The sequence below is a fragment of the Arvicola amphibius genome, chromosome 3 (assembly GCF_903992535.2).
Source record: "Arvicola amphibius chromosome 3, mArvAmp1.2, whole genome shotgun sequence".
NCBI classification, from domain to species: domain Eukaryota; kingdom Metazoa; phylum Chordata; class Mammalia; order Rodentia; family Cricetidae; genus Arvicola; species Arvicola amphibius.
The window spans coordinates 6148607-6162059 of NC_052049.1; the positions used below are offsets into that span (position 1 = coordinate 6148607).

Below are 13453 nucleotides of genomic sequence, written 5' to 3' on the forward strand. Positions count from 1 at the left end.
ATATGAGAAGAACTGGAAAGGATAGATAAGGGGTATATATATTTCATTGTACACATGTATAAAATTCTCAAAATAAAGAAAAAAATTTTAAAAATCAAGGGTACTTATGAATGACAGATCAAAACATAAACACAAACCAAAAAAGAAGAAAAAATTTCCTTTTTCTTTATTTTAGGATATGGTTCATAATAAATAGAAACAAAGAAAAGCCAGGTGCCCCCAAATATAGTATGTAAATGAAATCTTTGTATTTCATGTATGTCAGAACATTAGATCTAGTCTAGTTATCTACTGATCTACTGGCATCTTGTGATTGGGCAGGGTCGTTAACTTTCATCAGGTTGAGCTTGCCCATCTTCAGGAAGAGTTATTAATGAAAACTGCCTCTGCTAATACAGGAAACATAAAGTGTGCACGTTATTTTCCCTCAGTTCAATGTATGGCACACAGGAGCTGCTTAGAGAGAAGTATCTCTGTGTGGACTGTGAATCAATGTATATAGGGTCCATTTAATTCAAATGTTTATTTGATATTATATAGTGTCATAGTTACCTTTAACTGTCAACTTGACACAAATCTAGAGTCACCTTGAAGCAGGAAACCTCAGTTGAAGAATTGCCTAGGTCAGACTGGCCTGCAGGCATGTCTATGGGGCATTTTTCTCAGAGATAATTGACAAGGAGGGCACAGATACTGTGGGTGGTGCAGGCACTGGGCAGATGGACTAAGTAGTAAGGGTGCTGAGTCAGGCAGAGGAAGCAAGTCAGTAAGCAATGTTGGGAGCAGTGAGACCCCAGATCCTGAATTTCTTGTAATCCCCTGATCTGAGTGCCTACAACTGCTCTGAGCACGAGACCTTCAGGAGTTCCTGATGGCAGGAGAGTGGTTTCTGGTGGGTTTGGCTGGGGCGTGGCTATCTCTATATAATCTGCCCCTGAACACAATAAAGGGGGCATTCTTGGGGAATTCAAGGATAACCCGTGTCGCTGTCTCTCTGTCTGTGTGTGTGTGTGTGTATTTTAACCTCCTGCCCCTTGCCCGAAACTCGGGAACTGGGTAATCACGCATAGAGTGCAGACACGGGGGCGCGATGCGTGGCAAAGCAACACTCTTCAATAGTCTCTGCTTCAGTTCCTGTCCTGTCCCCAGCTTCCTTCAGTGATGGAGTGTGACCTGGGAGCTGGGAGAGGAAGCATGGTCTTCTCCTCCCCAGGGTGCTTTTGGTCATGGTGTCTATCACAGAATGCAAAATGGAGTGTACAGTAGGCTGCACTTTGCAAGTTCTGAACTAGCAATTTTGGGGCCAGTAGTTACTATGGAAACAGGTGGACATAAGGATAAATATGGGGGAAATGTCAACACAGATTACTATTTCTAGGCTAACAAAGTATGTTTGCATATTAGATTGAGATAATTTAAAATACAATGTCATAAAACGTGTTCTGCTGTGGTTATATTATTAAAGGACATGATTTTATTTCTTTTCTGACTAGTTGTTCCTGCCCATATGGTGATGACATTACTTTCTGTTTGATTGATGGCCATGTTGGCTTTGGCACTAGACAGAACAAATGAAAACATAGTGCACTGTATGTAACCAAGCCTCAATGTTTCTCAGATGGTAGAGCCCCGGGGTTCAACAGACATGCCTACGCAAAGGTGCATGCAGCAGCAGTCAGCCACGTATCCAGGAAATTCAGAAGCAGAGTCCTGGTGTGTGGACTCCAGGCAGACACCTAGCTCTCTCACTTGCCTTGTGAGGCACAGGCAGGCAGAGAAGAGCCCAGAAGTCCCAGGTATTCATTGGCCTGGAGTTGTGTTCTAACAGCGCCCCCCCCCCCCCAACGGTAAGTGTCCTACTGTCCAGGCACATCACATTCTGAGTCCATCAAAGAGCTTAGTCACCAGGAAGGGACACTGAAGGACACACTCAGCCATTCAGCTGGAAACGTGTGTCCTAGGGCCCATAGTAGGGGTGCTGGAGTCATAGGAGCAGTCCAGACACTGCCTTGATGCTTGAGGATACAGAGACACAGTGGCCAGTGAGCGTGACTCAGGTGTACAGTGAGGTCTAGGTCTCCTCTTTGTGTCAGAAATCTGTCCTTCAAATATGCCCATGTTTCCATGATCGTCATGTTACACCATAAAAATATACAATCGCTAACATTTTGGTGAACCTGCAATATCTACGTTTGCAATCAAACTTGTCACCATGCAACTACTGCAACCTTCACAAGGCTCCTGCTTGGCTTCCCTTCACAGGCCTTTCTGAGGATTAATCTGTCTGTCAATGTCATCATTGACATCAACTTACAATAATAAGAGCGCTCTACACTGTTTCTGAGTTCTTCCGTCTGAAAGTGTTTAGAATGCAGGTATTTGGTTAACTAAGGGCACGTCTTTCATAGTTTTCTACAGGATGTTACATACAAGGACAGAGTCCACACCAACGACACAAGAGACAACAGGAAAAGTTGAGTTAGTTCAGCAAAGAGTGAAGGTTTTCAAAACATTACATACGTTAAGTCTTCAGAGATTTGCAATTATGTATAATAACCAATTTTAAATTTTAGCACTTGCAATGAATTCTATGTATGTAAGAATGTATGTATGTATGTATATATGTATGTGTGTATGTATGTATGTATGTATCCATCCATCCAAATTACTTATTCTATATGAAGGTTTTTCATGGTCTAAAGTGAGCTCAGGATCACTAATGCACTTGGTTAATAACATTATAATAACTTAACCACTGTGAACGGGAAGAAATCTACTTGCAAATCCTAGCAAGGAAAGGCTGCTTGTCTAGCATAAGACCTGATACAGTGCCTCGTAACTTTCTTGCTGTCCCCAAAGTCCCATTGGCTCTCTGGAGTTGTTCTGGTTATATATTTCACAAAACAAGCTTTACAGGAGCATAAAAGACATTGGTTAGCTCCAGGAAACAAGGGGTGGAAGTATCAAAAACATGACTGCAAAGGCCACTAAGAGAACGTCAAGTCAGCACTTCCCACGGTGAGCTGTTCCACCCTACACTCCCTCCGTATCACATCCAGACTGTGGCCAGCATGGAGAAGGCAAACAAGGCGAGCTACCAGCCATAATCAGTGCTCAGCTACCCCAACAGAAAAAACAGGGTACACAACAATGGGCCTTTAGAAAAGAACACGTGCCAAGGAAATTATATTTGACATTTTAAAGTGTTAAAAGAAATAAGAGCTGCTAAGACAGAAGAAAAACAGAAGCATTAACTGGTCTTCTACTTCTTCTGTTCTGTTACCAGTTCACCTTGACAATGGTGCCGGTTTCTCTGTCACCAGCCAGTGTCATATCCACATTCTTTCTGTGTGCCTAGGACCCCAGCACAGGGTAGTCACTCCTTCCCTCAGAACAAGCGGGGTGATGACAGTTTGCTAGGGGCAAGATTTTGTCGCAGCTCTATGTTTGGGATTGGAAGATCCTTCAGTTTATTCCGGATGCAAATACTTAATCCAAGTACTTTAAATTTCCCCCATGCCCCCACATTCTCATTAACATGAACACTTGCACACCCTCTAGAGTTTCAGAGCCTTGGGGACCAGAACAAAACAGATCTAGTAATTAAGGAGCATTTGGTGTTTATAAAACATATAGTGTCTGCAACAGATTTGATATTTAAAAAGGAGTTGGTGTGTGATATCACCAAAACAAACAAACAAAAAAACCCCACAAAAAAAAAAAAAAAAAAAAGAGCATTAAATGTTTCCTCGTTTCATGTCTATACAACACGCAGGTTTGCAGACTTTCCAATGTAAAAAACATCCTGTGCTGTCAGTGGATCAAGTGTGAACATAGTTCCTAGTGTGCACACACTGCCTGGTGCTAGTGTCTATCAGGAGTGTGGAGCATTTCGAGTGCCGGGAGAATCTGAACCTGTGTAGAACATCCAGGAGGTTTCGAATCTGGGTCCTCAACTCTGGACTGTGCATTGGGAGTGAGGCGGTGACTTACCACATTACATCCTGCACAGTCCGGCCCATTTTCACAGGTCCTACGACGGGCTTGAATGCCACCCCCACACTGGGCCGTGCACCGCTCCCAAGGTCCCCAGCCTGTCCAGAACACATGCGGTGGGCAGAGCAGATGTTCATTGCAGTATCTGTGAGAAGGAAACCCAGAGGAAAAGAAGACTGTTTAGTGCTACAGGAGGCCACCAGACATGTCGCTTCCCATCCCTGTGCCTGATGTCGACAGATGGGCATGCTCTGTGTGAGGGGCTTTCTCTGTGTCTGGAGTGCTTGCACCATACAGGAGGCAGAGGGGTGCTGGCCATGCTGAGTGTGCACAGGCAATGGGATACATGGCAGATAGCGAGGAGAATGCTGAACTCACAAGGCAGGATGGAACTTCCTGTGCAGCCAAGTAAAGGAGAAACAAGACAGAACAAAACCCTTCAATAGACACCCCAAAACAGGAGTAAACAGAAAATATCTAGGTAGGACATTTATCTGCTAGGCATAAACATCAAAAGGAAACGTAGGTTATGAATTCAAAGGCAGCACAGCTTTACGTGGAGTTTCTTATCTTTCAATCAAGTAAGTTGACGTCTTCTGAAGACAAAGACTTAAAGCAGGAGTTTGGCCCGAGGGCCTGTGACACTTGCTGCTCAGCTTACGTTTTTAGGTTTTTTTCTTTCAGGTTCTCAGAACAACTTGAAGTGATTTCCCGTTAAGAGAACACAGATATCTGGTGAGTCTATTTTTATTTTTACAAAGGCTAGAATTATTTTAGAGTAGCTATTTCTGCACTTTTATACATACATTCACGTTGCCAAGTCGTCTCTGGCTCTGTGATGACTTAAGTTTTCTGAAGTCTTGAAAGCTGTCTATGAAACGGAGTGAAGTGAAGGGGACAAACAAGCACACGAGGAAAATAGACTGGTGTTCTAAAGTATTAGCACATACGGAGGAAGAATTTAACCGTAAATGTAGCAAAATTCCACGACAACCTGGGTAATTTTCAGAATGATTTCCATTCATTTGTCCATCTACCGAATCTAAACTTAGCCTCTCAGGAGTCTCAAACTAAGAGACTTTTCCCCCCTGATCTTTCTCATTCTCAAGGCCAACTTCCTTAAGAAATAGGCCACAAAGAGTCAGACTTATGGCCCAAAGCCCGTGCCCTTCAGGTCACCCTTGTTAACAAGTGGATTCTGGAGAGTGCTTTGCACAGGTAGTCACAGAGGGATTGCTGAATAGCTGCGCAGAGTCTCAGATGAATAGAGAAATCAGACACACTCTCCAAATGTGCACAGCTGCATAAGGCAGCCTTAATGAGTCACGGTGATACCTTTATCATTTACTGCACACCTAGACTGCACTTGATATGCCAATTAAAATGCATTCTGAAGTAGAAAAGAAGAGAAATGGTGACCAGAAACCACGAAGGGAATTGGGCAATCGCTCAGCAGATGCTCTGGTAAGGTCCAGTTGTCTTCCATCAAGCAAATGGGAACCTGATAAAGGACAGGAGACTTTGAGAATGAGTTCAGCGTGTGAGGAGCAAAGGCCAAGCTGGAAGATGGTGGGGGATGAGGTGTAATGCGTACTAGCTAGTGTTTCGGATGTTAATTAAAGGCAGAAAGGAGAATCGAGCCAGAAAGGTAACCATGTTGAGAGGAGAATGCTAGAATGATGATCCGCCTTTGCCAAATCGTAAAAAACTAAGAAAGTCTCATAGAACTCTACAAGGAAAATGGCACTATCAGAGTGAGACGGAAGTCCATGCCTGGCAACTCATCCCACTGTTGGCAAAAGCCCCAAGACTTGAGAAACTTTCTTAGCTCATTCTGGAGTCTGAATCTAGCGGAGGTCACAAGTAGGAAGAGCCAAAGTAAGAAACACTAACCACTGGAGTCTGGATGCAGCCAAGAAACTGAGACACACTATAGGTGAGATAGGATGGCGGTGGAGAGACGTGTGTGTGTGTGTGTGTGTGTGAATGGATGGCACTGGGCATGGTGGAAACATCATAAAGTCACTGTGTGATGCACAGAATAATCAGGGAATCCAGAGCTAGCAAGTGCTCCAGGGAGAGGCAGTGGGCAATGTCATGGCTGAAGGAGCCTCGAGATACTCAAGTACTACCCCTGGAAGCAGGTTAGCGTCTCCAAATGTTGCCATATTCAGTCAACAATGGCCTGTGTATTTGTCACTCTTTGTCTTTTTAGACAAATTTTACCATAGAAAAATATGTGCTATTGCTCTGAAGATGGCATCATGTACTGCTGATGCCTGGGCTCTTTGGGTCAAAGCCACTGGGTACTCTTATGTGTTCACCTGGAGAAGGAGGGGTCATGTAAACAGGGGAGAGAGAGACAGAGACATACACACAAGAGAGAGAGAAAGAGATACTGAGGGAGACACAGAGACAGAGAGGCACAGAGATAAAGAGACACACAGAGAGACACAGAGACAGAGATAGAGATAAAGACAGACATACATACACATGAAAGAGAGAAAGACAGCTGTATAAAAATAAGTTAAAAGTAGCAAGTCTCTCCAGAAGTCTGGAGCTACAGTAGGTAAATATTCATGTATATGTTACTGCTTGGAGAGTTCCAGGAAGGAACTGCTATTTATTTTGAGGACAGGTTTTGAGAAGATGAGAAAATTCAGAACATTTCACATTTAATTCAAAATCTACACATATAACTCACAAGAGGGAGAAGAAGAGAAAAGAAGACATCGCCCATTTACGAGCTGACTCACTGATGTTTTAAATGGATGAGATCTTTACTCTGCTTTCCCCTAGTTTCAATTTCAACGAACACAGATATGGGTACTCACAGGCAGGTGTGTACACACACACACATGCACACACACACGCATGCACACACACACGTTCACACACATGCACGCACACATGCGTGAACACACACACACACAGAAGGCAAAGGAAATCCCACTAAAAATGCCTATAAAACCCTTGACTTTTAATGAAGAACACAGTAGCTGTGCTACCACATCCCCAGAGCCAAATGAATCAGCCTGCACAAATCCTTTCTTCTATTCGCCTGCAGCAGCAGGCCACCTTTGAGAATTCTCAGCATGTTATTACAGTTAAAAGTCTCCTGCAGGTGACTTGTGCATGGAACACTGGACTTTGAACCAGTGTTAATCAACTATCCCTTGGGCTGGGACTTAAGGCCACCAACAACCCACCTTACCCTCTCTCTCTCTCTCTCTCTCTCTCTCTCTCTCTCTCTCTTTTCTCTCTCTCTCTCTCTCTCTCTCTCTCTCTCTCTCTCTCTCTCCTCTCACTCTCGCTCTACAGTTCCCCAGTGAAGCAAGCTACATGGAGATTTGAGGAGGTGATAGCCTGTAACAGGAATGGTCAGAGGGAAGCAGGAATGGCTGGGCTATCCCTGTATGCAGCATTCCAACTGAGTGGGGTTGGCTAGAGTCTGGACCCTGCTCAAGGCCTCTGTCTAGATCCTCTTCAATGATGAGAAATATTTTCTTCCTCAGCCCCTTTGCTTAACCCACGCTCCAACAGGCAGCCTCCATAGAGAGCTGTCTAAGCAGCAGTAATGCTGCTATCTCTGGCTGCTTAGATAGTTACTAATTATGGATAAATATTTGCCCAGCGGGCCAGCATTTGGGTCCCATTTTACCAGTCCTCTGGATTGAAAACAACAGGCTAATGTCTTTAGCATATCATTGGCTCTTTTGGGTCTTCAGGGTCTGAAAGCTGAACCACAGACACATTTTATGATGCATTAAAAATTAAGATTTTAATTTTTCTCATGACTGCTGTTATTTTACATTTAGAAACTCACTAATAACCTCACATTGTCTCTCTATAAATCATCCATTTTTCCATACACCTACTATCTCTAAACATATGGTATTCTATAATCCCATGGAGGCTCCATAACAGCACAGACTTCATCTTCTCATGTTTCCTTCTAATCTGGCTGAGTCTGTGCTCGTTCCTCATGACAATCTGTCAGCCCCACCCCGTTGAGGCCTATGAAGGAACTGTTTTTCTTGGTTCACAATTCCTTGTTATCCCTTCACAGGCCCATCCTGGAAGAATGAAGTCCTTTATGGCCCCAGAGGACTGTGCTTTCACTGAACACACCATGAGGTTTAAGACAGCACACCAGGAGAGAATAGGAACTTCCATAGTTGGCATTGCTTCAGCTTGTCACAGAACAATAACATTTCCGATAAGACAAAGATACCTTCTCTGTAGTCCCCGAGACCTTGAGAACATATTGTGCAGTCTCTGAGAGGAGCCCATGCTCTTGACCCTTCAGAATTCACAACTCATGTGCCCCCTGAATGTGGGTGAGGCTTGTCACTTACAGGGATCAGGTCAGAAGTTACTTCTAGTTATGTCACATGATATTGTCATAGCTTCATTTCAAGAATGCCCCCGTTTCTGACTTCAAGGAAGCAGACAGTAGGGCGTAGCACAAATTCTAATTGTTCTTAATAAATATTCAGAGTCAGCAATCAGGGGTTGAAAGCGGAAGCATCAGAGAAGCAGAGCAGTCAGTCACTAGAGTTCTTACCTCTACCAATGCTCAGGCCAAAGGGAAGATGCTGTCCCCAGACTGACTTCTCAGACCAACTGCCTCAGTCTGCACTGCTCCTCAGACACATTGAGCTCCTGTCTCCTCCTGCCTTACTTTCCTCTCTCCACCCAACCATATCACTCCTGTCTCCACCTCCCTAGTGCTGGGATTAAAGGTGGGTGATTCCAAGGGCTGGGATCACCTTTGTGTGAGTTCTGTTTCTCTTTTAGAGTGGATCAAATTTGTGTAGCCCAGGGTGGCCTTGAACTAACAGAGATCTGTCTGCCTCTGTCTCCTGAGTCCTGGGATTAAAGGAGTATGCCAACATTCTCTGGCCTCTAGTGGCTTAGCTCTGCACTCTGATCTTCAGGCAAGCTTTATTTGGTAAAACACAGATCAAATATCACTACAGTAGGGTAAGTCAAGGACCTGACAGTGACCTCAAATTCAGATACACCGAGAAACTGAGGCCGTCATCCTGACAGCCCCACCAGACGTGAAGGCTGCCAATAATAGTACAAACAAGGAAGGAGACCCTGGTCCCAGCGTGCCTCAGAATACAAAGTCATGGCTTCTTTAGCCTTCCGACAGCCTGCATCCAAGGAGGCAGGGGTGTTGTGTCCTGGCTAGGAGCTCACAGGTGCACAAGCTATTTTACACAGTTAAGTGTATAGTCTTCTGTGCACTCTAAAACTGACCAGGTACCATGGAACCCATTGCTAATGTAAGAGGCACCGACAAGAGTATTGAAAATGGCTCCGAGACCCAGAAACAGGTGGATGTGAGAATTCTGAGAAGCAGAGGCAGCAAAAATTCTAAATCACTTTATACAGAGTATCACAAATTTAGACATTGTAGAACCCAGTGGGAGGCAGGTAGAAGGAAATAGAACGAAGAACTATAACAGAACAGCAAGAGACAGCTCAGTTAGAAAGTAGACAGACAAATGGAATAGAGACATCTCATCAGTTATACAGGAAGCACAGGAGAGATGTTAGGAGAATTCAAATCTAAACCACTTCTACATATCAAGTGGAATGTAGAAACCCAACCCAGCAATAGTAAGCATTGGCAGGAATGGGGAGAAGCCAGAACTCTTGTGTTCTGTGGTGCGAAGGGACCATGGTGAAGCCACAGTGGAGGGTAGTCTAGCACCCCTCTGAAGCAGAACATACAAGCATCGCTTCCACTAGGAGTTATTTACACAAAATAATTGGGACAGGAACTTCAGCAAGTCAGTGTTCATCCTAATAGTGTTTAAATAGGCAAGGGGAAGCAATGCCCTGAGTCCATTGATGGGCAACTGAATGAGCAGAAGGCAGCTGTATGCCATACATTCAGAAAGGGACTCTGTTCTGATATAAGCTGCAACGTTGATGGAGCCTGGAAACATTATGCTAAGTAAAGCTAACAAGACACAAAAAGGCAAACGTTACAGAGTTTCAATTACATGTGATATACAGAATGTGCAAATTAATAGGCAGAATAGTCAGCAGGGTTTCCAGGGGTATTGAGAACGAGGGTACGGAAATCATTACTTAGTGGTAATGAGAAAGTTTTGGAAATAGGCAGTAGTAATTTTTGCATACTAATGTGAGTTTAATTAATGCCAATGAATTCTGCATTTAAAGTGGCTAAGTGGCTAATTATGTTGTTTGTATTTTTCCAAGATAAAAAACATAAAAAGAAAATGGGACAGTTTTTATTTTATTTTTTTTAGATAAGTAGTTAGGAGAATGTGGCTACAGAAAGCTACAAAGCTTCCAAAATTGTCGTCTATATTGATATGAGAAATAGGACTTTGAAGTATGAAGGAAGTTACCCAGGTGAGGACATTTCAGAGCAAAGTGTTAAGGTGTCACTGGCTTCTTGCAGCTCACAGGACAGAAAGAGAAAAAACAAGGGTGGACCATGAAAAGAACAAGGGCCAATTAGTGCTTGAATTAGACTTTGCTGATGGCAAAGAAAAAAAAAAACCTCTAAAATTAAGAAATAACTCCCAAGCATTCAAGAGCTTTGTCTTAGCCACTGTTCTGTTGCTGGGAAGAGGCACCATGACAAAGACAATTAAAGAAGAAAGCACTTAATTGGAACTGGCTTACATCTTCAGAAGTTTAGTCCATTACCGTGATGGCAGGGAGCATGGCAGCATGCAGACAGGCCTTGGAGTTGTAGGTGAAAGCTACATCCTTATGCATAGGCAGGGAGGGATAGGGGAGGGAAAAGGAGAGGGAGAGATAAACTGACTAGGCCTGACTTGGGCTTTTAAAAAAATCGCAAAGCTCATCCCCAGTGATCGACTTTCTACACCAAGGCCACACCTACTCCACCAAGGCCACACCTCCTAATCCTTCCAAAGAGTTCCACTCCTCAGTGGCTAAGCATTCAGGTAAATGAGTTCACAGCGGCCATCATTATGTAAACCACCATCTGCTGTCAGGGAAAGCTGGGGCGTGCCGGCTTAACCTCTTGAGGAAACCTCAGCAAGACGGAAGAATGGGGGCAGACTGTGAGCATGCATAGATTCCACGAGAGTGCAAGAGCAAGGGGGTGGTGCCTCAGGGACCCTCCTAGTCACCCAGAGAAAGCCTAGCAAGCTGCCAGCTGTTGTGTATCGAAAAGATCTGGAACTGTGCCTTTGGTTGGTAATGTAAACCCCAAAGAGGTTTACGGAAGTCTTTTAAAGCTTTTCAAGAATATCCTCAGCAACTCAGATGGAAAGAAACATGGGACCTAATAACAAATGTTATTGGGAAGGCTAAATTCTACTGATAGAAAGGAGGCTAATGCAGGTTTCACCAGCTGCAAACATCTGCTGCCTTTCTGGCAAAGGGAAGATACTTCAGGAAACTGAGCTAAGAGCCCACAAGGCTGGACCTAGGTTCATTGTGCAGGAAGCCTTTATCACAAGCAACTCCCAACTGTCACCTGGAACCACTGCCGGGTTCCTGCGGAAGAAGATTTAGTGACTCCCATTTCTACTATGTTTTTTTTTTTTTTAAAGGACTGTGCACAGCTGTCATCTGTTGCCCACCCCTCAGCTGTTTAGTGTGAATGTTGACGAGAGGTAACTTGTCTTTTTGGATGGAGATAACAAACCAAGAAGTCTCAGACACACTTTACTTGGCAGCACTTGGAGCTTTTGGGGTACAACTGAATGGGGCATGGCATTGAGAACCCTACAAACAGATGAGCAGCATTCTACAGATGGAAGGATACGAGCATCGTGAGGACAGAGAACTGTCTGTGATAACAGAATCTAAAGAGACACCGTGACACCATTGAAACGTACCCTGTCACACTACAATCCCCTTCTCTGCAGTATGGGCAGGGCCCAAGATTTCCTTCTTACTAAGCCACTATGGCCAGATGAGGCTGTGTCTTGTGAACATAGCAATTAGTTCATAAGTTCAGTGTGTGATGAGTTAGAGGTCACTCTAAGAAGGCTCAGTTGTCAAGGGCTTGGGGCAGTATCTGACTGAGAACTTGGAAGCCTTGGCATGAGGTCCCTCTGACAAGGTGGGAAAGCAATTGAATGTTGTTTACATTTGGGTCAATGGAGCCATAATAACAAAACAGTAGAAAACCAACTCAACTGGATTTGGATACTTGCACCAATGTCTGCTATAGCCTGTCTTATTGGTGGCCTTTAAAGAATTGGTTTTTCAAGTTGGCTCTCAAGAAATTCATTCCAAAGAAGTATTAGAAGTAAAAAGAGCATTCATATATTCTATAGCACATGTGAAAAAAGAGTTATGTGAACATCCAAGGAAATTTTACTTGGGGCTAAACTCCCATTGGATTAAGCCACATATTGTAAACATTTTGCAGAAATCATTAGCTATGTTGACAGCATTCATTGAATTTTTGGAGAGAGTTTAGTGCTATTTAAATATCATAAAAAGTAGCGATTATTTCATTTGCTTGATCCTAGAATCCTTAATCCATTATCAAATATCTCCACGGCCAGGATCAGGATAAGTTTTTCTGATGAGGTGATTTCCCCATGTAACATGGCAATAAATTTAAGAACTGTTTGGTTAACAGAGACCAAGGCACATCAAGTATTTGGCTTTTCTGAAATTCCTGTTGCCCTCTGAAAAGCCTATGTGAGAGAGGCATCCATGTATAGTAACAATACACAGCCTACATTCTTACATTCCATTTCTTTATTATTTGAAGTAAAAATTTTCCTCCTGTAAACAATCCCTTATCTAATGCCTCAAAACACGTCTCCTGTAAATGTAGAACATGTTAGGTGTGAGACAGCCTAACAGTTTAGCATTGTTTTAAACTCTTTTCTGAAAGTAAGGCTTTCTGAAGTCAAGCGGAGGGACAGAACATGATGCATGTAGCCACAGAGTTGAACAGCCTTGGCCTTCCTGTCTGTCCAGCTTGGGGAAGGAGACGGTGTCTGTGTAGTGCCTGGACACCACGGAAGTGTTTGCATGGACAGAAGTGACTTTATCTGGATGGGGTACACAATGCGACAATCCACAGTGTTGAAACCTTCCAGCTAGGACACACAGTGTGACGATTCACAGTGTTGAAACCTTCCAGCTAGGACACACAGTGTGACAATTCACAGTGCTGAAACCTTCCAGTTAGTTTAAAACTGTGCAAGTAATAAGAAGATGTTTCTGTATTCAGCTTTCTCACCTATCAACTGGTGTTAGATGGAACACTACAGACCTGAACAAGACTGTCTCAGGGGACCATTTCAAAACCAACAAAGCCTGACATGTGTGGCAGTAACCTTCCTCTCATTCTTAGTCAAAAGGAATAAAATCTTAATTAGTAAGTAAGAAACTTGATGAAGAAAGAAACAAAATGGTCTTTCTTGTTGCTTTCAAAATGTACCCAACACCTACTATAAAACTACATAAA

General features: G+C 43.5%; 1 protein-coding gene across 1 annotated transcript in view; it reads right to left on the bottom strand.

The window, feature by feature from the left end:
• The window catches only part of Sema5a (semaphorin 5A), a 332682-nt gene that overhangs the window by 54423 nt on the left and 264806 nt on the right, over positions 1-13453 (bottom strand). The window contains exon 15 of the mRNA XM_038324344.1: positions 3994-4141. Coding sequence (XP_038180272.1) covers positions 3994-4141 — 148 coding nt within the window. The remainder of the gene's footprint in view (positions 1-3993; positions 4142-13453) is intronic.